Source organism: Hemibagrus wyckioides, linkage group LG03, assembly GCF_019097595.1.
Source record: "Hemibagrus wyckioides isolate EC202008001 linkage group LG03, SWU_Hwy_1.0, whole genome shotgun sequence".
NCBI classification, from domain to species: Eukaryota; Metazoa; Chordata; class Actinopteri; order Siluriformes; family Bagridae; genus Hemibagrus; species Hemibagrus wyckioides.
Window position 1 is genome coordinate 16,537,457 of NC_080712.1, and position 26,029 is coordinate 16,563,485.

The 26,029-nt window shown below is 38.9% G+C and overlaps 2 protein-coding genes across 8 annotated transcripts in view; one reads left to right on the forward strand and one right to left on the reverse strand.

Moving 5' to 3' along the window:
* Positions 1–9,557, reverse strand: part of LOC131350810 (regulating synaptic membrane exocytosis protein 1-like) — a 64,252-nt gene extending 54,695 nt beyond the window's left edge. For 2 of the 5 annotated variants that reach the window (XM_058385712.1, XM_058385711.1), the window contains exons 1-2: positions 8,924–9,557; positions 7,393–7,467 (exon numbers count right to left, since the gene is read on the reverse strand). In XM_058385712.1, coding sequence (XP_058241695.1) covers positions 7,393–7,467; positions 8,924–9,093 — 245 coding nt within the window. In that variant the 5' untranslated portion in view covers positions 9,094–9,557. The remainder of the gene's footprint in view (positions 1–7,392; positions 7,468–8,923) is intronic. The other 3 variants (XM_058385715.1, XM_058385713.1, XM_058385716.1) reach the window with 2 other exon arrangements.
* Positions 9,558–9,668: 111 nt separating this feature from the next.
* On the forward strand, positions 9,669–22,105 carry asrgl1 (asparaginase and isoaspartyl peptidase 1). 3 transcript variants are annotated; one of them, XM_058385727.1, is made up of 7 exons: positions 9,669–9,824; positions 13,495–13,703; positions 14,196–14,338; positions 16,438–16,592; positions 16,846–16,967; positions 19,610–19,720; positions 20,313–22,105. In XM_058385727.1, exons 2-7 carry the CDS (start codon positions 13,517–13,519, stop codon positions 20,513–20,515), a joined length of 921 nt encoding a protein of 306 aa, XP_058241710.1. In that variant the 5' UTR covers positions 9,669–9,824; positions 13,495–13,516; the 3' UTR covers positions 20,516–22,105. The 3 variants fall into 3 exon arrangements, with proteins under 3 accessions (XP_058241710.1, XP_058241711.1, XP_058241712.1); XM_058385728.1 differs by having other exon boundaries at positions 9,693–9,837; XM_058385729.1 differs by lacking the exon at positions 9,669–9,824 and adding an exon at positions 10,475–10,565.
* Positions 22,106–26,029: the final 3,924 nt, after the last annotated feature.

Genomic DNA, 26,029 nt, shown 5'->3' on the forward strand with positions numbered 1-26,029 from the left:
TGTCTCTATCTATCTATCTATCTATCTATCTATCTATCTATCTATCTATCTATCTATCTATCTGTCTGTCTGTCTGTCTGTCTGTCTGTCTGTCTGTCTATCTATCTATCTATCTATCTATCTATCTATCTATCTATCTATCTTTTTTTTCATGCAGTTTTTAGCATATTTTCATGGTTTATTAAGAAGTTGCAGTAAATTTATACAGTAAATTAAAAATATCATAAAGCCCATCTTATTAACATCCACTGATTGAATTGTCAAATAACTGACTCTTTTTCTTGGGTGGGGAATATAGACAATGTCTAACATTTTGTATACAAATTTGAGGTCTATTTATACAAATTTAATCACACATCCTATGCACATGCAATATGTGGAAGCTGGCCAATACAAAACACATAATATCTCAAATACCTCTAAACTCATGATACCACGAACTTCAAGTGAAGTTTTACTGTCATGGGCCTTACATTATTGCATATAACCCAATTGGACAAACTGACATCAAGCTCACAATAATACACTAAGCTTACAAATACCTCTTATAACTGCCTGAGTTTTTACATTGCATTGCTGACACAAGATTGGCTGATTATAACGGAATGAATATTCAGTTGTACAGGTGTTCCTAATAAAGTAAACCGTCAGTGTATAATCCTGATTATGTCCATTTTTATTCCAGGTTTTAACACTACAAAATGTGAAAAAGTTCTTGGGGTGTGAATACTTATGGTCTTAGTTCAGCCTACCTCCCTTATCAGTCTGGATCTGATCAAGACAAACAAGCTTGTGTATCTACAGGAGCGGGATTCTACAGCAGAGAAGACTAAACACATCTAGCAAGCACTAAAAATACTCTGTGAGAAAGAGGCGTTGTAGGTGGAAAGCAAAAGCGAAAAATGACGAAGATTTCAGCTCTGTTGGGCCGGGCTTTGCTATCCTCCACTGAGTGTGTGTGTGTGTGTGTGTGTGCGTGTGTGTGTGCGACTGTGAGCTGAGATTATTTTGTGATGTGTTTCTTTAAACTGTTAGTTTTGCAGTTCTCCATTTCTGTGATGACCTTTTATTTATTTTTTTTTTTTTGCTTGTTTGTTATCTTCCCAAGTATCTACTGTATGCGTCAAACACACATATTGCTCGCTTGCATGTCAGTCTGTATGACTCTATAAGCAATTAAAAATAAAAACCTGTGCTTTTTAACATCCCACATATACAACAATGATTACTTTCGTGTTGTTCCTTACACCCTTTAATAATAAGTTATTAATAACCTCCAAAGAAAGAATAAAATAATGCAGAAATGAAAAACAAAAGCATCAACCCAAAGAAAGACAAATCCCATCGGGAATTATAAAACATGCCATACAGACATGGGCTTTGGGAGCTCTTCCTCGGTTGAGGGCACCATGGATACAGCCCTTAAGCACACTCTGCTTCCCATCTCCTCCAACCAGTGTGTGGTTGTCACCCAAGCCTTCCCAGGAGGCAATATGCCAATCCACAGGAGCAGACAGGTCATGAAATACATGCAAGGCGTGCAGAGAGAGTCTCCAAACCTCAAAGCTAGTGTTTCCCATTGCTTGTGCAGAAGTGTACAGGAAACACAAATATCACTTTTTTTCCCTCCTCAAAGAGCCTGTAATATACAATTTCCATGCATATTGTGAGTGTGTACAAGACCTGGCATTCCAGTCTGACAAACTGAGTACATCTTCAAAATGAAAATCCCTGGGATGTGAGTGCAAAACGTCTGATCATTAAACAATCATGCTGGAAGGCTCTGGGAGTACCTCTGACACGCATAATATCTCCCACAACCCTCCCTCTGTGTGCATCTCTCTACCTTTCAGTTCTGTGAAGGTCTCTCTCACATTCATCAACTCAAATCTAATCAGTTCAAACTGACTGTGATGCTCCACACTGCCAGAATTACACAATTGTCAGAATCCAGCAAAAGTGCAAAAGTGAATCTAAAATGTACTCATGAGAAAGGATGCATTACTGCTTCAACATATGTGCTTGTGTTAAAGTAACTCCTAAATTTAATTCAATTTCTTAGATTTAGTTAAACAGTAAAATTACAACATAAATACATTCAGTTTGATTCAATTCCATTTTTATTTGTATTGCGCTTTTAACAATGGACATTGCCACAAAGCAGCTTTACAGAAATATAAGAATTCTGAATAAAAATGACAAAGTTTAAAATGACATTTATATTTATCCCTAATGCACAAGCCAGAGACAACGGTGGAAAAGAGAAAACTCCCTGAGACGATATGAATAAGAAACTTTGAGAGGAACCAGACTCAAAAGGCAACTCATCTTCATCCAGGTGACACCAGATAGACAAATATTTCTATAACTATAACTTTCACAAATACAGTATATTAGTATGGAACAGTATAGTGTATTAAAGTGCATAGAAAATGGCTACGAAGAGATTCTTCCATTTTTCCCGTTTATTAATGATGTGACTTAAAGATAAACCACACTTAAATACATTAACAAAGTTGCAGACTACATTATCGTTGTGTTAAATCTGTGTCAAAACGGTGTCAGGTAGTTATATTATACAATTTAGTAATCTTGGTCTTCAGGTGTTTACGAGTTTGTCTGTTCACAAGCACTTGTCTGTTGATCAGGTGAATGTGGGCTACAACTACAAATACAGTGGAGTAGAAGAGTTATGGGAGGGTAGTTCAGGACACTCATCAATACTGAAACAGCTCTGACTGCCTGTAAATCTTTGCTCGTCTGACACAATCCCCTGCCTCAGTGAAGGATCTTCCTCGAGATAGAGAGGACTCAGGGGAACAAGGGAAACACGTAAAAGAAAAATGAAGAAGTAGGTTGCACATCGATCTAGAAGAGCGGACTAAAGCCAAGCCGTTTGGACATGCTGTAAATGTGTGTTTATCACACTTAGCACTGTGCACTGTACAAAACATCCATAAATAGACGTGATAGACCTGTGGTCTCTCCATCTCTCTAACTCATCTACGTCTTTGCTAAATGTAACTCTTTACTAACTACTGAGCTGCCTCACTCATACCACAGCATCAAGTTACATGTTAAAGCCTATTACACTCATTTGTTTGGGCTTCTTTTATACCGTCTCTTGTACATACACGCTTTACACTTTATGTCGTGTTGGAGAGATATAATAAGCACTAGCCTTGAGAGACAAGAACTTTTCAAAGCTTTCCAGAATTACAAAATGGGCTCAAAGCCCAGAATGTCCAGCTTTTAGTCTAGCTTATGACGCATGACTCTGCTTAAGTAAAATGACACCATTTGGGAGAAAAGAGGAGACGTGAAGGAACACTACCTACTGAACAATCTGAAACGCTCGCTTACACACACACATACACCGTTCCCACACACAAAGACACCATTTAGCGATAGAGAAAAAGAGGGAGTGTGTGAAGCAGCAGGTGCTGATACCACACTTCGGTGGTTGACTGTTTCACTGACTAAAGTCTTTGCTAATTAAAATCATGGAACTTCAAGTGAGGTAAATATTGGTCCGATATTGTATCGAATATTTACCATGATTATCCGTGCATAATTCCATAATACCATGAACATTTAGTGTGCCAGTGTGTGTTGGTGTGTGGGTGTGTTTTCCTTTTTTTGTCTGTTTTCTTTCTCCCTCCTGTTTAAGAGTACATGTCTCATTTACATTATTCCTATTCATTATATCAATAAAATAGACCCAAATTTTACAATATATATGCAGTTTGATCAATAGTGTGAGCTGCACCACACATTCCATATTACACACCATCAACCTATAGAGCTTCTACTTATACTCTTATACTTTTAAACTTTTCTGAAAGGTGAAAACCCTGTGTAGTGATCAAGGTACCAAGGTTGTATATATATACATATATATATATATATATATATATATATATATATATATATATATATATATCTATATATATATACTTATATATATACATATATATATATATATATATATATATATATATATATACTTATATATACTTATATATATATATATATATATAAAAGCATGTTAAAGCATTAGTAGCATGAAAAAAATGCAGAAATGAGTCATATAATACTGTATATCAGTATAAAGTGTAACACACCCTGGGCATGCATGCACACATTCACAGACTAATTAGCTACAAGGTAGGAATTCTTCCTATTATACCACAATCCTAATATTTCTGAAATGTTTACAACAAGTGACAGGAGAGGCCATGTTTAATAGGAATATTTAAACATCCTAACATTATTCGAAACATTGCATAATCATTGCAATATGCCAGGCCATGCCACCCACTGCATATGTTGTCCACCACCAGCAGAGTGACAGGAGGACGGAGGACTCTTCAGAATGGCAGCGGGTTCTGTCCAGCTAACAAAACTAACATCTTCAAGATACCAAGGATCAATTTTTACTTTGTAGATACAAAAGATATCTTTATAGAAACCTACTGAATGATTCAAGAGTTTCTGCTACTATAGAATGTTTAAATACAAAACATGACTAAATGTAGAATGTACATTGTTGAATGCCCTGCAAATACTGTGATCTCAAAACATGTAAAAAAGACTCATCCAGAACATGCATAATTAATAGATTAGATTTAGGTGCAGGCATAGAAGCTGTATTAATAATTTTCAATAGATCCACCTCACAAGGATAGTAAGTAGTAAATAGTAAATTTATTGTGTGTGTTTGTGTGTGTGTGTGTGTGTGCTGTTATAATAGCTAACTAACTGCAGGAACAGATGGATTCTTATCTCTTCTTGCTGTGAAGAAACATGGGTCTTACATGCAAACACACACACACAGACACACACACACATAGACACCTCCAAACAGCACATTTTATTGGCTCTATATGCATAATAACCACTTTTTTTACAGCCACTAATAAGACCTTTATTATTAAAGTGAAACAGAGATAGTGGCCATGCAGTGACAAGTGTGGTTGCCTTTAAGGTAGAAAGAGGAGTGATTTTGCACTGCTCATTTTCATACTTTTGTTTTTTCCCCTTAAAGCTATACCTGTTTTCTGAGCATATCATTTCATCTCAGACATTTGTCAGCACACTGATAGATTCTAATGTTTTGCCTCGCATGTGTGTATACAGTACATATATATATATATATATATACACTGTTGTCTAATCTTGAACTGTATCTTTTTCATTTTTTACATAATCGTTTTTTTTTGGGCAAGTGTGCTTGTGGTATCTTTCTTTTAAAATAAATGCCACTTGGTTTAAAATGTTAATGTCTGTTGCAGTGAAATCCATACATTTGTAAATGTGGCTGAAGTGTCCAAATACTTTTCAGGCCTACTGTATCTTTTAGAAATTAATAACAAGTTCAAACAGTTTTATAGACTTCTGATGTTGACTCTGCACTGTAGCTAATAGGAACCTGACCTACAACAAGAAGGAAACGGCTGTTACCTGTACTGACTGCTCCTTTAGTAGTGGAGTGTTTTGTGCATTTCGTGTAACTCAGCATCTCTGCACTTACAAGGCTTTTATAAAAATGTAGAGGAGCATGCAATAGCTCCTGTTCCCCATTCACCGGTTTACAGAAGGACTGTTATTATATAGCCAGTTTCCTTCCCTGTTCTCAGTTATATCTTTAAATTAGAGACACTTACATTAGCAACATTGTGAACACTTTCTCTGATTTATATGACATGCTCCAGCAATATTCTGAACCACTACTCAGTGGGAATGTGGCCAAATGCAATGCACTCTATGCAGTGGTTTAGCAAAGACCCACCTAAAATGGTTGATGTCTTGAGCTGCATTATATGGTGTAATCTGACTTTTTCTCCATCCAAGTTAGAGCTTTCCTGATGTATCTATGCACAACACAGAGCCAGAGAGTAAGCCTTTGCAGCTGGAGCACTAGGACTCTGACTGTAGCACATGCCAAACCAAGAGCTCACACTCAGAGCTGTAGGCCCTGTTGGTGTGTGGGAACAAATGGCTTCCTGAGGCTCATCCTCCAGTGGGTGCTAATGTATGGAGTGTGAAGCTATTGAAAGCCTCCACTGCATGATTTGCTTGTTGCTTTATCTATTTCTCTATTCATGTATTCCTCCTTTTTTGCAGGATTTGTGTCAGTGCTGCTCTGGCACACACCGGAAGAAGAACAGAGATCTGAGATGTGGATTATATTAAGCCCAGCTCTATGGCCTGATCTTTGACAGAAAGCAACTGACTCACTCAGGATCTAAACACCAAATGGTCAGAAAAATGTCTACATCTACAGAGAACACATCATAGTCAAAGAACTCTGTATTCAGCAAGACTCTTAACTGGAGTAACAGCTCAGGTGTCTGTCCTTTCAGCCATCTGTATTGACGGCTACATTGACGCTAATCCTGGGACTGAATTACATTATTTACAAAGATATATAAGTAAACAGCCCTCAAACACACAGTGATGTAGCTCTGGTTGTTGATTAGTGACACTAGATATAACCACATCCAGGAGCTCCATGTGCATGCAATTTGTCCTGTGATCCTAAACCACAACAATCCTATGACCCTCACACTTCCAGACACACAGAACGATGTTGATGATCTTTATCTGAACTGTGCTGCAGCTCTCGCAATCTGGTGAACAGAAAACCAGGGCAATGCTGGCACACATAAATATTTTAATGTGGCATAAATATTACTCTCATGGGCTTCTATAGCACAGCTGCAGGAGCCTGTAATCGTTTTCTGTGTTTGCAGGACAGAAGAATGTAAATGTGACAAGCTTCTTAATCACAGCACAGACCCTATGTAGGCAAGATTCTAGCAGGACAGAGGAGACTTCAACTTTAAAAACAAAGGCAAAAAGTGGAAGTACACGCAAGCTGAGTCACTTTCAGTGATGAATAATATCTGAAGTAGATCTTGAGAGGGATTCCAGCAGGCATGACGCATAAGAGCGTTGACACTCCATACCCAGCCATTCTAGCTGGCACAAGATTGCAAATTAAGATGGCAACCTCATCTCAAAATTTCACAGCTTATTTAGATTTCTTCCAATTGGAACAAAATAAACTGTAGCTATACAGATATCATGGAGACGAGCCAGAATAGTTTACCCAGATTATGACAAGGACATAAAGAATGCACTTGGAAAAAATTTGAAGCAAGTTAAGCAAGTTTTGGTGACATTTTTACAATGAATATCAGCTGATAAAGCCAACAAAATAACTTCAGCATGTGAAAAAAAAAACTTCTTGAACAAGAGCACACATAGCAGAGGAGAGATCACTGCTCGATGGAACTGAGAAACTTAACCAGCTTTTTATAAGTGCATCAAACTCTTTCAGTCTGAAAGCTTGATTTGCCACAAAATAAATCAAGGTACAATTTTTACCTGATGTCATTCTGCTGTGGAGGTTTCTTGTTCCCAACCAGGTTCACTGTTTTCGCTTGTATGGGCTTCTCCTCTCTGAAAAATAGGAAAGAGTGTACATACAGTGACAAAAGCTTTTCTATACATACCCAAACATTAATGCTGTAATGTTCTTTAGACTTATTTGGACAGATCTTACCTTACTAAATAGTACAAGTTCATTAACTTTTACAGCTAGATTATTATAAGACATGTAACATGAAACATTCCAAATGTTTCATTTTAGTAACTTTTTAGAAAAGTGCTCTGCTCCAGCAAAGTCTTTTGCTTTTCAGGAGCTGGATGGATATTCATTCATACATTTCCAAATCTTTGCACAGCCTCTAGAAGTAGAGAGGAGCACTTTTCATGAATGGGAACATGCCACTTGTATTGTAATTTATAAAAGATATAAATGTCTGAACAAAAGTAACTTATTTATATCAGAATAAAGGGCTCTGAAGTATTGCCACTGTTTTGCTAGCACTGCTAAAAGGGACCGTTCACTGAATGGGTTAAAAACAGACCGACCGTCACGATGACGAGGCACGGGGAGTTTAGTCGTGACAAAACGAGGAGACATAAATCTTTCACACCTTTCAGGCGTTTCATCACGTCTGGATGTGATAATGTTGATTAGTTAAAAAAAAAACGGAAGTCATTTCCAACACACACTTTAACAACCCTTGGCTCTGTTCATTCATTCATGTCCTGTAAAGGGCCTGTAGTGTGACAAGAACACACAGATGAACTCTAAGCTATACTGTGTACAGTCTGTACCTCAAATTACTCTATTCTCATTTAAGGATTTGGTGAACATATTTAGTCCAGGGAAGCCTTTAAGCACGAGATCACTAGTATGTTGCAGTCTGTTACAGACTCTAGTATCCGACACAGTGTTACACTGAGATTGTTGTGGGCTGAGGGTGCGGTAATATCACCTCAGTGAGAGGCGAGTTAAACACCGTTTTCTCACACTGGTGATGATTCCGTCTTTGAACCGTGGTGCACATGTAAGCGCATTCAAAGAGAGCCAAAAGAGCCATCATTTGTGTTTCCTGTCAGAGCTTTATACCTGCACACTATTTACAATCAGAAGTATGGTGAAGACACGTCAATGATACAGATGATTGAGTATTATTTTGTAGTTATAAGTATTGCTTAGGTGTTACAGCTACTGAGTCCGAGAGGAATACTGTGAGGTTCCAGGCTTCCATAACACACACACACATAGAGAGAGAGAGAGAGAGAGAGAGAGAGAGAGAAAGAGAGGGCTATGCTTAAAGAGGGACGGCAAAGCAAACAGCGGCTCTCCTCAAGCGCGCGCGCACACACACTCATCCACCCACACACCCGTACACACACGGTGCAGCGCAGGTGCATGTGTCTTTTATCGGGTGTGTATGGCAAACGATAAACACACAGGGTCCCGTTTCCATCCTTGTACTAAACCTATGAGAGCCCGTAGGTTTCTCCCTGCAGTGGATGGAAACAAATGATCACGCTGTCTTACTTGATCATGGCCTGCTGCTCCTTGGCCTCCTCCTCCCGTTGCCGAACCATCACAGCCATGATAATCTTCCTCTCCTCCTCTGTGAGGTGGCTGAGGTCCGGCAGCTCGGGCATCGAGGGCGGCGCAGTGGGTGGGCGAGGGCCGCCGCGGGGCCCCACCGAGGCCGACATGTTTTCCCCGTTCCTTGGCGGACTCGTGTTTCCGTTGCGAAAGCTTCTAAAGCCCGTGAATCACGACATGGTCCACGGGTGCATCGGCGGCTCACGCAAGCGTTGCAACCCTTTCATGGTGGCGGGGCGGCCGCCGTTGGTGCTTCCCTTCCTAAAACAGTTGATTCTCTCCTCTCGGTCTCCCACCACCCTCTGCCCGCCCTCCCGCCTCTACCCCCTCTTTCCAGTTATCGGTAGCCCATATCTACTCCGGAGGATGCTACTCGATAACGGGATCGTTGTGTTTATTGTCCGGCTCGAGATGATGCTGATGCCGGGCTGACGGTGAGTCGTCGAATCCGCGCGGCTCTCTCGGTTGGCTGAGGCACCAGTGCCGCCGATGCCGCCGCTGTCAGGGAGACGGAACAGTCAATGGGACCGCAGCCCCTCGGGCGCGCGCATCCTCCGCACGGAGACGCGCGCACACTCATTTGAGAATGGGGCTCGCCGCGCGCGCGCCGCCTCTCATCTCCGATCTCCAATCAGAGCGCACAGGTGACGCGCCTCCTATCCGCCAGCCTCCGCTCCCCTCAGCCCGCGTGCACGAGAGGGACGCCGGACTATAAGTAGCGACAAGCGTCATCTGTGAACGTAAAAACGCTCGCGTGGACAAATTCACACGGACAAAAAAAGCGCTGGTGTCTCACGTTAGTGAGAACAGCACATTGGACGTTTTATTTCCACTGAACAAGGTAGAAGACAGTGGTAAATTTATCAACTTTTTTGACATATATATGTTTAATAGAATGCTATATCTAGATTTTAATTAGATCTGAAAAGAGCATTTTCGGCAAATGAAAGTATCCTAATCAATAAATATGTGCCGAATGAAGGGATAATAAACATTAATAATGAATAAATCAACATTCATTTAATTATACGGATGCAGTCCTCTTCGCAAACGATGAATTGCTTCATTTATTAAAACGTTTGGCTCAAGGTTGCACTTCAAAACACTCAATTAGCTTTAATTCTGCATTTGCATTTAAATGCCATGTGCCTTTTCCTTGTCATTCGGGGTAGGAGAAACCTGAGATACAAAATACAAGTTCTTCCTCATTTTTCTCATTTTAAATAGCGCTAAATACTTGATATCGTGAAAATCAGGCCACAGTATTCGCAGGATGTTTCAAAAGCAGTGCTACATTCAGCTCTGTAGCGCTTTTCCCGCCGCTTTTTATTTTGTGCTTTAGACATTGTCTTTCTAGATTGTATACTTCACAAAATGAATGATGCATATTTAAAGCAAAATCATAATTGCAGTAAATATTGATTATGTAGCTTAAGTTTATTTTGAAAGCCACAAGCTTTTAATTTGTCGCCTGACGTCGTGATGTGACGCAGTCTTGGACTGCTGGTCAAGTGATACCTGAGTAAAAAGCTTCTCCATCCTCCATAAATGTTTATATTTATTTCCGCCTCCAACAAAAACAGTAAGAGCTCGCTGCGTTTTAATGTCGTAACCTAAACTGATCGTCTATGACTGATGTGCTTACTGTGCCATGTTATGACTAGAATTTACTGGCCGTTGTGCTGAGAGCGCATGTAAGGGATCCGTGATTAGTTCACTGGAGCGTGCAGTTAATCCTTACTGTCAGACCCAGTCTAACCTGTTAAAGCTCCGTGAAAGGAAATAGCCGCGTGGTTGTTTGAGTCACTGAGGCATACCGATCAGCCATAGTGTAGGTCCTCATTATGCCACCAAAACAACTCTGACCAGTCCTGGCATGGATTCCTCCTCTGAAGGTGTGTCGAAATTAGATGGCACCAAACCATTAGCAGCAGATTATTTATGTACTTTACGTTGTCAAGTGGGTGAAGTTGCCCTCCATGGATCAGACTTATTTGTCTAGCACATCCCACAGGTGCTTGTTCAGATTGAGATCTAGGGAATTTGGAAACCAGATCAACACCTTACACTTAAGCTTGCCAATTTTTCCTGCTTCCAAAACATCAACTTTCACATGCTGTCTAATGTATCCCACTCTTTAACACAGGTGCAATTGTAACAAGATAATCAATATTATTCACTTCACCTGTCAGTGGTTTTAATTTTATGGCTGATGGGTGCAAGTCTTTTATTGATTGATGGGATGATGCAATGTTTTACTTAATTTGTTTAGTTGTTTTTCTTCTTACGGCTGCTCACGTTAGGGGTCACCACAGTGGATCATTGATTTGATTTGGCACAAGGGTCACTCCTTATTCCCTTCCTGATGCAACCCGTAAATTTCTTCGGAGTTTAGGACCAACTTGTTTCCCTGTCCCTGGGGTAATTGAACCCTGGTCACTAGACCACCAGAGAAGTGAGCATAATTCCCTAATAAATATTTAAAATAAAATCCTTCAGTGAGCATCTTGTATTCACTATTAAATGGCATGCAGCTTGTTTAATTCATAAGCGCTATACTTTTCATTTCTGTTGCTGGTGATTTATAGCAACTTGAAAAACATGCTACAAATATTGTTATATTTATTATATTGAAAATGTTTTAGGCAGGTGTGAATAAATGCTGTAAAGTAAGAATGCTTTCAAAAATATAGAGTATTTTAATTGTTTTTTTGTTTTTACTACTAATATTATTTACATCATACTATTTTTCTTTTCCTTAAGTGTATATACATTTTTTGACTGACACTCGCAGTAGTCATGTCTGTGTGATTAGCTTGCTTCTCTTAACATAAAGTTGAGGTTTGATGTACATGACACAATATACACCGAAGTTATTAGCCACTTCCTGTTTCCTTTTATTCTTCATAAGTTTAAGGGCTCCTCCGTTTGAGATATCAAAAATCCCTTATCAACTTCAGATCCTCAATGTCTTCCGATCATATTGGAACCTATTTGGTCAAAATCATACAAATCCCCTAGGATCAAATTCCATTGGGTGCATTTTTCAAACATCCCAAAATAACTGACTTCCTGTTAAGCAGATCCCATGACAGGTGGATGAACGTCATTTAGCTCAATGAGATCTAAATGTATACCAGGTCTCATGCATATATGTGCAAGGGAAGATGAGCTGTGCAGCTATATTTCTGACTAATTTTGAACCAAATCAGGTGAAAGTAAGGGAGAAAATATTAGAGATTTCAAAAAGTGACACTTCCTGCTGCCAGTTGGTGGCGCTATGACTGAGACTCACAGTTGTCATATCAGTGTGATTAGCTTTCAATGCTTAACATAATCCTAAGGTTTCATGTAGATCATGTAATGTACACAAGTTATTAGCCACTTCCTGTTTCGTTTTATTCACCATAAGTTTAAGGGCTTCTCACGGCTGAACCGTTTGAGATATCAAAAATCCCTCATCAATTCTGCATTATCAATGTCTTGATCATTTTAGCCTGGGTTTGGTGGCGGTTGTATCAATTCCCTAGGAGGAGTATTTCAAATTCCATTGGGTGCGTTTTGCAAACAACTCAAAATAACTCACTTCCTGTGGATTAGACTTAATGACATGCAGTGGGAAAGTTGTTCAGTTCAATAAGATCTAAGTGTGTACCAAGTTGTACATGGATACGTGCAAGTGTGTATCAGCTATGCAGCAAGATGTTCCAGGGGGCGCTGTAACGGGTGTGTGCCACGCCCAGGGCTGAGCCAAGGTGACGTCCTAATGGCCGCAGATTCCAACCTGTCTGCTGATTTTCAAGAGTTTTTGAGTGTGTTAAGGGGTCCAAAATGCCCCGAAAGGTTGAGGAAAAAAAAAAAATAAATTATAAAATTCTAACGAAAACAATAGGGCTTCCGCACCTGCAGTGCAAGGCCTCTGGCCTTGCTCCTTCGGTGCTCGGGCCCTAATAAGCAGCAAAGCTCCATGTTTGGGTTGCAGAATGTAAACTGCCCTGTTCCAAATGTTGTATGCTGTTTCTCTCCCAACATTTCAGATCCAGACTGAAGTTCCTCCTAGGGTAAAATTCTTCAGTTGACAAACGGCTAATGATGTTAAATATCTATTGACTGGGTAGACTGCAATCTGAATGCACAAATATTAATTAAATTTTGGTCTTTTTTAAGGATGCTGATTTCATTAACAAAACAATTAAGCTGTTATTTACTTTGTTACTAAGTCAATTGTGATTCTATCACTGTCAAAATGGCTGAGCATTCTCCTTTGCTTAAGGCAATACCAAAGCAAGTCAGAATGAGATTATTTTATTGAAATATGTGAAATCCTTAAAACATTCCAAGAGTTTTGCTTTAGTGATTATCTGGTTTATTTATGCAGCTCTGAAGAACACTTGCATTTTAGAAAGAGAGTAAAATACTACATAATTCAACACTCACTTCACTAATAAAACTTATTACATGATTAAATAATTTAAATGTAATAGTGTGTGGTGTATTTTTGTCTCTGACAGATTTTGAGGAGCTCCTCTTACAATGTTGCCTGTTGTGGTAGTCCATGGTGGTGCAGGTCACACTCCCAAGGGAAGGGCTGAGCTCTCCACTGCTGGGGTGCGGGAAGCCACAAAGAAGGGATATGCCATTCTGAAGTCTGGAGGCAGTGCCATGGATGCTGTGGTAGAAACTGTGGCCATACTGGAAAATAATCCAGTATATAATGCAGGTAGAACTATCATACCAGAAGAGAAAGAAATTAAGCCATGACCATGTTACTTAATTTAGCTGAAATATACTATTTATAATCAGCTATGGAAAGTATTTAATTTCTGTGCAAAATGCTGAATTTCAATCTTCCTTTTATTCAGTAATAATAATACTTAAACAATAATAAAACTAACTAAGCAAATCAAACATTTTGAAAAGGCCCTACAGTTATCCTTAAAACAGGGTTGAATACACACTCACTGGAAAGTGCTGTTTGCCCTCTTATGCACCATTGTGCACCATTAGCTAATATCACATTGATTGATGGGGAGAGGGTAATAATAACACGCACAGAGAACATGGACTTCTGGTGGCAATATCACCAGGATTCAAACTCGCCATCTTCCAGCAGTGGTGTTAACACTTCTGTTGAGCCACTGCTCTGATGAGCTCTGGTGATCAGGGTCAATCCCAGAACAATGTGACTGTGTTTGTATTTGTGTGATTTCAGGGCGAGGCTCAGTATTGACTGTGAAGGGAGAAGTGCAGATGGATGCTCTGGTGATGGATGGGCGCACGCTGGCCTGTGGTGCCGTGTCTGCTGTCAGGAGAGTGGCTAACCCAATTCATCTGGCCAGGCTGGTCATGGACAAGGTACACTTATGAGAGTTTGTGTACGGTTATACACATACACCGCCCACCCCTTCTGAATATCTAGACAGTACAAAAACTCTTTCCAGAATAGTGGAGGTTGGTTTGACAGCATAAGGGGGATAAATCTGGAACAGGAAGTTCAACAAACACATATGGGTGTGATGGTCAGGTGTCCACATACTTTAGACCACATGGTGTATGTGTCAACAGAATTACTTGTTTTGTGGATATTGTACAATATTGAATAAAAATACAGCATGTCCCAAATGTCTCCATACATAGGATTTTTTTTAAAGCAAAATGTCTTACAAAAAACACTTTTTAGTGAAATCTCTTATACTTAGTTTTTATTTGTTTTTGTTTATAGATTTTGTTTATGTAACAACAACAAATTCAAAAACCCTGAAAGTGTTGCAGACAAGCTAAAAAGTAGACATCCATGAACATGCACTAATAATTTACTGAAGTGATGCTGGCAAACATAGTCCTCTGTGTGTTGATTTTGGAACACCCTTTAAAAAGCACATATTCATTAATAAATTAAAAAAAAAAAAAAAAAAGCAGTTGCTGGCAATTGATTTGGTAAAAGAGGCGCAGAGCACTTTGGGAACACTTTGGGATGCTATTACAGGAAAATAATCTGCTTCAGGCTAGTAACTGCAAAAAAGGTAACTGTAAATTGTAAAAAGATGGAACCATCTGTTGTATGGGTCTGTCCTGTGCAAAATCTTCCAGGCCTAGGCATCAACATCAGAAACTCCTGAAGAAGCTGTGTTTCAAATTAAAGTTACCCGATCTCTAGTGCGCTAATTATAAATGCCCAAGCCGAAGTGAAAGTTGTGACTAAAAACGTTCATGACTGCTCATTGTCTCCAGATTTTTAAAAATATTTTAAGAAAATGCTTAATGCTGAAATGTTGAATATGGCAGTCAAATCAAGTGTTACAGATGTAACTTGTAACTGTTTAGTTGACCTGTATCAAGACCGAATACTGGGACAAAAGGCTTATTGTCTCTAAGCACATGGGCGAAGAAGATGATGCAAATCCATATCATGTCATTTCAAGAATCCACTTTGGAACATACCAATAAAATTAAGAATTGTAAGAGGGGGGAAAAAAAGGCTAATTTGTTAATTGCTGTTATGGCAGTTAGAGAAAATCAACAACAAGGTAATTGCAATTTGCAGACACTACCAATTTATTTCAATAAAGAACTGCACATTACTTGTTTTTGATCGTTATGTGATTGGTAACTTTCATGTTGTTATTTGCCTGACACTTACTTGGTGTTCAAAACAACCCATAAAATAATCGAGCAGTTCGGATCTCACGGATATGAACTGGTTCACAGTGTACTTGTTTGGAATGCAGAAGAACATGTGGATTAAAAAAGGTTGGTATGATTACAAAGTTACCCTCGGGCAAAATAAGTTGGTGGGGCAAAATAAGTTCTTTTGTTTTTTTTTTGTTTTTTTTTTGGTTAAAATATTTGCATTCATAAGTCCATTCATTTTGTATAAATTCAAAACTTATGCAAACTTGAAGAGGATATACAGTTGCATCATAAGTATTTAGATTTTGTCCTCTATATCCCACCACAATTGATATGAAATGAAACAATCGAGATGTGATTAAGAGTGTAAACTATCAGCTTCTTTTCAACATAAATATTGCATTAACCATTTAGGAATTACATCCATTTTTTCCAGAGCCCCCTCTATTTTCACAGGCTCAAAAGTCATTGGACAAGCTAAAATAAATATAAGGATTTAAAAAAAAAAAAAAAGAAAAATCATTAAATGCAAATCCTTTGTGATCAAAGACTGAAGTCTGGCACCCATGGACATAACCACCTACCGAGGATCCTCCCTTGAAATGCTTTGCCAAGCCTTTACTGCAGCCGCCTTCTGTTGCTGTTCATTTGTGGGTCTTTCTGCCTTAAATAACAAAAACAAGTGTTATTTTCCCTCAATGCATTGTTATATCCAATTGCTTAACTTTAGAAAGCAGATACTTTTTTAGACATTAAATGAGGAACTGACATTTAAGTTTTCCTTAACACTTGATACAGTATCACCTTAGATTTATCTTTTGCAGACTAGTCACGTGTGTCTGACGGCTGAAGGGGCTTCCCAGTTTGCCAGGGCTATGGGAATCCCTGAAGTGACTGAGGAGTCTCTGATCACAGACTATGCCAGGAAGCGCTGGAGGGACAACCTGAATCCAGGAGCCAACCCTGTGGAGTGCCAGATGTAATGGTTGTTTTTATTTAATTTTTTTCTCCACCAACCATGCCTAAGAATTGTGAAAGTTAATTGCTGTTATGGCAGTAAACAATTAATAGCAATTCAAGATGGCAACTTTCCTAGTCAAGACATTTTGCTGCTACTCCGCTTGTTTCTAATTGATTAGCAGTGTGTGAGTGTAGCTAAAAGGTATTTAAAACCATGTGTACGACATCAAGCTACATAGTTGAATGCTTTGTGTTTTATATGAATCTTACAGGGGTAAGATGGGCACAGTCGGAGCAGTAGCTGTGGATTTGCAGGGAAACCTTGCTTCTGCTACCTCTACAGGTGGCATGATAAACAAGATGGAGGGTCGTGTGGGAGACACCCCATGCGTTGGTGAGTTAGAAACATCCACTGACAATGGCCTAGCACAATAGTGTAACCCCTGATTATGACTGCACCTAACAAACGGTACCTTGTTAGCAAACTGTCAATTTTAGTGGTAATTTTTTCTTTTTGTGCAAACTTGAAATTGTGATGTGCCTGTCAAGCTAACCATCTGTCAGCTGCACATTGTGACTATGTCTTATGGAGTTTGAGAACCAACTGTTCTCTATTTGAGGAAAGCTTTCTTTGCTCTTGCTCTCAGAAACTCGTTAGGAAATGCAGATCACCACAGACACGGTATAATGAATATACAAGATGAGATGTTTCATTTATTAATAATCTTATGAACCACATTATCAGTAGATGATTTATTTTATATAGTAGTAACTATAAGTATCTTATGTGCTTAATAGTGTGATGTAAATTTTGGATTTTTTCTTGTTTTTTCTTTTTTTGTAAAATTTCTTTTTAAACATTTTGTTTTTTGGGGTAGGTCAACAGCCTAATAAGGTAGGTATAGTCCAGAGCTAACTTTCTCAATCTCAGTTCACTTGTATAGGTTCACAGCATGTTCAGTAAGAAGGATACTGAGAACTCCTGTGTGAGTCAAAGTACAGAATAGTGAAATATAATATTATCACTGTTGATCTTTTACCTTTGGACATGCAAGAGTGTCTGACCTGCCCCTGAAGAGCTTGCTGAGTTAATCCTTAACTTTGACGATTGCATCCCTTAAATCAACATCTCCATTCAGTTGTTTTAGATGTTTTAAAACAACAGTCTATATAGCACAATTTTGGGTAGACAGTGGTCCTCCATCCTGGATACATGTCCTGACCAGAGCAGGTGTGTCTTCAGTAACATGGCGTCGATGCAGATTACCTCCGCCTTTTCGAGAACTTCGGTGTTGGTGACGAAGTCCTTCCAGTGGATGTTAAAAATGGTGTGGAGGCAGCATTCATGGAAGTGTTCGAGGAGATGCAGGTGATGCCGGTAGCTGCCCCGGACTCGGAGCCGTGGAGGAGAGTGCTCAGTACAACGGCCTTGTACACATTGATCTTTGTGCCTTTCTTCAAATGCCTGTTCCATACTCGCTTATATAGCCGTCTGAATGCACGATTAGCCTTTGACAGCCTGTTGTCAATCTCATCAACCATGGCATCCAATGAGATGGTGCATCCCAAGTAGTTGAACTGATTAACCGTCTTCAGCTCTAAGTCACAATGGAGATTCGAGGAGAGTAATAATCTTCCCTGGGTGCAGGCTGATGGAGAACTTCCAGCTGACCTCTAGTCCGAAGATTTGAGCCACTTCTACGAAGCTTGATGTCACACACTGCAGTGCCATCTCCGTATGAGACACAAGGGCAGCGTCGTCAGCGAATAGCAGTTCTCCAGTTAGTTGTTTCGATGGTTTAGTGTGGGCTGTGACTTGAACAGACTGCCATCAGTACGGTATTTTATGTAAATACCGTCTTCATCGTCACACACATGGAAAACCCATAATGGTCACTGAAATAACCTGAAACTTACAGAAGTTTCATTTTTGCATCTGTGAACATAGAGCTGATGTGACTTGCCAAAAAGCTCCAGTTTTCTCATCTGTCCAAAGGGCATTCTCCCAGAAGCTTTGTGGCTTGTCCTTTGGACAGTTGAGACTAAACTGGAGCTTTTTGGCAAAAAAACATACAAAGAAAGAACACTGTATTTACTGTGAAACATGGAGGAGACTTGGTTATGTTCTGGGGCTGCTTTGCTGCATCTGTCACATGGTGTCTTGAATCTGTGCAGGGTACAATAAAATCTCAAGACTATCAATGCATTCTGGAGTGAAATGTGCTGCCCAGTGTCAGAAAGCTTGGTCTCGGTCGCCGGTCATGGGTCCTCCAACAGGATAATGTCCCAAAACACACAGCTAAAAATACCCAAGAATGGCTAAGAACAAAACATTTGACTATACTTACGTGGCCTTCTATGAGCCCTGATCTAAATCCTAATGAACATCTGTGGAAAGATCTGAAACATGCAGTCTGGAGAGGGCATCCTTCAAACCTGAGACAGTTGGAGTAGTTTGCTTGCAAGGAGTGGGCCAAAATAGGTGCAAAGGTCTAACTGAGAGTTACAGAAATTGCTTGATTGCCTCAAAAGGTTGTGTAACAAGTTATTTTTGTCCATGCCAGTTTCATTAGTTTTTTTTTTAATGTTTGAACCACAAATCAAAAGCAATGTCTGACTTTCATTAGTCAGTTTTCAGTACATTTTTATTTATTATTACTTTTGTCAGTTTCAAGTTATTTCAGTGGCCATTGTGGGTTTTTCTTTCTTTAATGGAAAGGTACCAAATATTTTGTCCAGGTGTGTATATCTACATAAGTGTGCTTCCGCCACCTAGTGGACAAAGTAAAAATGACTAAATTGATTACATTGACTAAATGATTGTTTGTAGTAGTTAGGTTAAATGTATGGATGCAGTTTTACTTTGGAATTTATATAGTCCAAATTACATGACTGGTAATATTTCACAATATCCTTTATATTATATCCCAATATCCTCTGCTAGTATTTCACTGGCAGAGCTATCAGCAAAACAAAGTGTTTAATTTGGCCACATACTGTCAACAGTAATTCCTGTTTTGTGTGTGTGTGTGCCAGGGTGTGGAGGCTATGCAGATAACAATATTGGGGCAGTATCACCTACTGGTCATGGAGAAGCAATCATGAAAGTCACTCTGTCCAGGCTTATACTTTTCCACATGGAGCAAGGTATTGCATCACTGTAACTCCAGTACTACATTAACATGAAATCAGTAGTTATCTTCTGATAAAATACGACCATCATAGGACCACACTTAACACTTCTTCATGCTTGGATTCCATAGTTAAGTGAGGCCAGTAAAGAGGTATGTACAAAGCAAAGGTTTATGTAGAATTTTTGTGTTCTTTACATGTTTTTATAGTAGGTTTTTTTTTTTAATACTGTGCTGTTTAATTCTGTTCAACTCTGAAATCTTTTAGATAATTTAGAATTTCTGTAGCAGCACATGGCTCATGCTTTTATTTTATGCAACTCACAGGTTTATATCAATGCACTTTGTTCTAATATGCACTTGTTCTAATATAACGCTTCACATAAACTAAGTAAAAAAGGATATGGTTGATATTTAGGAGACCTTTATTTAGCGTATTTGGACAGAGTCTCTGGTGTGTGTGTGTGAGAGAGAGAGCGTGCAGACATACATGGTGTAAAGCATAGTCAAATATTTAAAACAACGCCCAAAATTAATTATGTATATGTAGCACATTATGTTTACACTCAGATCAGTACAATGTAATGTTAAGAAAAACTGTTTTGCAGGAAAAAGCCCTGAGGAGGCAAGTGACCTGGCCCTGGCCTATATGTGGGAGCGTGTCAATGGTCTGGCTGGAGTGGTGGTTGTGGACCCTAAAGGGACCTGGGCAGCTCGCTTCAACAGCAGTCAGATGTCCTGGGCTGCAGCACAGCAAGATCAGCTCCACTATGGTCTGTACAAAGGAGAGGACTTTACTGAGCCTGTGTAGTTGGCCTGCATGCTCACTAAGCAAGCTAGTCTCAGTGACACATTTTTACACTAGATAAAAATGCCCTCTGCTGGCAGTAGTGATTTCTTTCCTACTTCACAGAAACGGTTGCTTGTTTGCACATACAAATAATTAGCAAATTATATTTAAAAGACAAAGGGTGTGTCATTTAAATTCAATATTGAGTTCATTCTAATTTAATCCTAAAAATGTTCCTGAATATGCTAGATAATTTAATACTTCTCCAAAAAGCCTGATGCTTTATTACTGATCCTTTAGAACAGAGTACAGTTATCCACTAGATGGAGATAACGCGCATTTCAAGAGAAAATACACCCATCAGCCATAACATTAAAACCACTTGCCTAATATTGTGTAGCTCCTCCTTGTGCCACCAAAACAGCTCTGACCCATTGAGGCTTGGACTCATCAAGACATGAGTATCTGGAATCAAGACATTAACAACAGATCCTGTAAATACTGTAAGTTGCAAGGTGGGGCCTCCATGGGTCAGACTTGTTTGGGCACATCCCATAGATGATTGTTCAGATTGAGATCTGGCAAATTACATTCATGGCATTTGTTAGATGCCCTTATCCAGAACAACGGACAGAGGTGCTTTGACGTGAGTCTATAAATAAATGAATCCTGACTATGGTTCACTAGGTCTTGACTTAATGCACTACTAGGGAGGTAATATAGTAAGAAAAGCACACAGACAACAGTTTTTATGCTAATCTTAAATACTTGAAGGGTATTCAATACTTGAAGTTTTTATCATTTGAAGACTGACTATGTTGAACAGAGGAGAGTCTTGCCATGTTCCTTAGGCCATTCCTGAATAATAATATTTACACTATGGTAGGGAGCATAGGGAATGCGTTTGCCATGAAATGGTTTACTTGGTCTACAACAATGTTTTTGTTGATTGTGTGTGTGTTACGTGTAAGTAACATCCACTTGAATGCCATGCCCCAAAGTTCCCCAACAGAACACCGAACCAGAGCCTGGAGCAGTCAAGCTAGCCCTCACTCACCATGCACATCAATGAGCCTTGGGCACCCATGATTTTGTCGTTGGTTTATGGTTTGTCCTTTCTTTGATTACTTTTAGTTGGTAATGACCACTGCACACTGGAAACAACCAACAAGACCTGCTGTCTTGGAGATGCTCTGACTCTGTTTTCTAGCCATCACATTTTAACCCTTGTTAGTCACTCAGATCCTTACACTTGCACATTTTTTCTGCTTCCAACCCACAACTCTAAGAACTGACTATTCATGGATGCCTGATATATACCACCCAATTGACCAAATTAACCATGTTATTCACCTCACGTCAGTGATTTTAATATTATGGTTGATCTAATATGTATGCTCACTCCCTGTATTTACTTTATACTGTACATGTTTAACAAATATTGATCTGTATGCATCGCCTTATAAAATGTCTCAGCAAACCTACAAAAGATAATCCATTGTTATTCACAAAACTCGCATCTGGTATTTTTAATTTAAACGTTTCTAAAAAAAAATTTGCACTGTAATTGTTCTTTGTCTGTGCAATAAATACAAATAATTTTTTTCTTTATTGTCTGCGTAATCACAGCTGTTTTGAAATTAACTGCCATTTGTGATGGGGCAAGGGGTAGAACTGGAGTTTAATACTAATACAACAATACCAGTGAATGTCTTTACTCCTTGGCACATACCTCCCTCATGACTTGCGGAGTTCATCCACAATTGTGATATAGCTAACTTTCCATCTACAAGCTAACAAGTTTCAATCTTATATTCTAGCTTTCATTTACACGAGATCGCAAGCTGTAGTTCCAGTCCACACCTGTGATGTTTATTGTCTTCATTAGCATAGTTAATGCCATATCCTTGTTATATCACCTTGTGTAGTTAGCCTTTGTTATAGGAGTTAATTAATCCTGCTACCTTAACCATGTAAAGACACGTGGGACAGTATAATCATAATGGTTTCACCCTTCTACACACTGCCACTTTAGCAACTTGCAAAGCTGCTTTAAAAGCACTTTCCAATAGACTTTGATTTTAATTCAGTTTTGTCTCCCCTCCATAAAGTAGTAGCAGTCTACTGTTTTCATCAGGAAACATAGTCAAGGACTTTCATATGACAAATCAGTTTTTACACAAAGTTATCACATTTTACAGACAAGGTGCCATACATTTTTTATAACCTATCTTTTCAAAATGCTTGTTTATTGTCTGTGTGTGTAAAGTATTGTTTTTTTTTGTCATTGTTTCAACATTCTGAACCTTGTGGCCTGAGAGGTGTACATCAGATGTTCTACAGCTGTGGGTGGATTTTCTGAGATGTAAATTAAATTTCTATAGGCTTTTACACCAACCCATACTGCATTAATTACACATTTCTTATCTGAAACTCAGACTTCATAAGACGCAAGTTCATAACGAGTCCTTCAGGTTGTGTTAGTGAGTCTGCAAGTGGAAAGCGGTGAATAAAGGCTAAAGGATTAGAGATCATTTGATTAGGCAAGAGTAATGTGATATCTATTATGGAAAGAAAAGTCTTGGTGACTTGTCCAGGTAATAGAATAGTGGAGTCCAAACATATTAACTAGACATGGACATTAAAGAGTTTATTTTCGAAGGTAAACATTTTTATTCTAACTATCCAGCCTTAGAGATAGGCAGATTCATCTAATGATAGAGAGCCAATGTGGTTAGGTTGGAACCCAAAATTGAAAACCAACATATCAATACTTTTTTATAGACTTAAATGTGTAAGTCAGTGTGTAGGGTTTGTAATGTGTTGGGCTGCACTGTTCAAGCCATTTGTGGATTTGCATGTGGAATGTTTGCTGTATAAATACCTTTTGATATTTATATTTTTGATGGATTGCTAGGGGTAACGCTTCTCTAATGATGGTAATTATGGATAGAGTGAGCACCTACATGAAGCAAGACATTTATTTTTTTAGCTTTAATTCACTATATCAGAATTCCAGTCAAGGTCAATCCTTTACATTACCAAGTTTACTGTCTCTCTAAACAGTTTGGAAGACTCCAGAAATTGATTTAATGACTTTTGTTAAAGCTTCAGTGGCATCATTATGAGTTAATTGGTAGTGCACCAATAGTTGTATTTAAGGGCCTACATTTAGAGCTTAGATTTTACATTGATATCATAGAAATATCCAAACAACTCGGAGAAAATGATAGATCTCCACAAGTCAGGTTAAGTTGTCTTTATTTGTCACATTACAGCACAGTGAAATTCTTTCTTCACAAATCTCATCCTTGGGGTCAAAGCACAGGCTCAGCCATGATGCAGCACACCTGAAGCAGGGTGGGTTGGGAACCTTGCTTAAGAGCCCAACAGTGGCAGCTTGGCAGTACTAGGGCTTGAACCCCAATCTTCCAGGCAACCACCCAGAGCCTTAACCACTTGAGCTACCACTGCCCCCATAGGAACACTTTCCAAACAACTGGAGGTACCATGAGTATCTGTACAAACAATTATATGCAAATGCCACATAGACACATCATTTAGGAAGAAAGTCACAAATTAACTGCTAGGGATGAATGAAATTTGGTGCTAAGGATTCAACTGAACCCCAGACAACAAACTGAATGTACACATCCACCATTAAGTGGGAGTTCCTCAGGATAGAAGCTGCTATTCTAAGACCAGCATAAAAAAGATCCTAAACATACCTCCAAAGTTGTAACAAAAGGGCTTAAAGACAGTTATGTGAACATATTAAAGTGGAAGAAATTGAATAGCCTACATAGAGCCCTGAACTCAACCCCACTGAACACCTTTGGAATGAATCGGCACGCTGACACTCTCTGGGCCTCTTCGCTGAACATCAGTGCCTGACCTCACTAATGCTCTTGTGGCTGATTGAAGACAAATCCCCACAGGCACACTTCAAAATCTACTGGAAAGCATTTGCAGAAAACTGTTTACTTTTCAAAAGCATTCTCTACATTGAGTGAGCTGATAATCTAATGCTTGTTGTCTAACTTGAGATGAGTAATGTATTACATTGAGCTGAATATCGGCATGTTAGTGGATGTGTTTATCCTTGATGAAGCCAGTTTGATCAGGATGTAAGTTCTGTCAGCTAGTGTTTTACTTTTTAAAATATTTATACCTGTGTTAATTAGTGACAACATGCGGTAATTGGATGGTAGCATCATGATTTCTGTGGCATTAAGTAAAGTGAAATATTAATGTACATAGGAAGTCTTGCAATTTCATTGATTTTAACTGTTTACCTGTTAAAGACAGCTATTAAAATTCAAAAAGCTTGTGAAATTCAGCAGGGTAGCCAACAAAACCTGCAGTGTTTTCATCTGGTATATGATTAAGGGCATCCTGAAGTTTTTTTTTAATGTTAATGGGAACTCGTGTGTTTGTTAATCATTATTAATCAGCTTGGAATAATTATTAATCAGCTTGGATCACATTCTAAAATGTGAAATTTCAAAGTCTTATTACTCTCATCAGATGACTCTATAATGTTTCCAACTGCATATTTGATAGCTATGATTATTGCAGCTGCATATTTCATACAGTAGTTATGATTATTCATATCACCTATAATGTTTCCAAATTTAGAACTACACTATATTGCCAAAAGTTTTGGGACACCACTCCAAATCATTGAATTCAGGTGTTGTTTTTCATGAATTTCATGATCCCAACTTTGTGGGAACAGTTTGGGGATGGCCCCTCCCTGTTCCAACATGACTGCACACGAGTGCACAAAGTAAGGTCCATGAAGACACGGATGAGCGAGTTTGGTGTGGAGGAACTTGACTGGCCTGTAGAACAAATTTGGGATGAATTACAGCAGAGACTGTGAGCCAGGCCTTCTCATCCAACATCAGTGCCTGACCTCACAAATGCGCTTCTAGAGGAATGGTCAAAAATTCCCATAAACACACTCCTAAACCTTGTGGAAAGCCTTCCCAGAAGACTTGAAGCAGTTATAGCTGCAAAGGGCAGATCAACTCCATATAAAATTCATGTGCATGTAAAGGCAGACGTCACAGTTTTGGAATGGCTCGCAGTCTCCACACTGTTTCTGTAGTAGAAGCTAAATCTTTTTTACTTATACATTCTTTTAATTTGAATTTGTATTTTCTTAATTCATTGAGGTTTGTTCTGAGAGATTGTTGGAAAGATGTTTACAACGTTTTACAAATGTTTACAAGCTTGTAGGTCACTTTCTTTTCTTTTTTGTACATTTCTTACATGTAGTGAAAAAATAAAACAAAGACCATGACCATGGGTGCTCTGCACTTGATCACGTCATGTTCAGCTTTCAGAGTGAACAGGCTGTGCAGGATTGTCTGTAACAACTGATGAAAGGAACTCGTAAACACAACCAAAAGACTTTGTCACAGACCTCCGTTTGTCCAAACAGTTTTCCCCAGGCTTCTGGTACTCTTGCTTTGATCACATTACCTAAACAACTATTTTCCATGATTCCATCATGCTCTCATTATAATG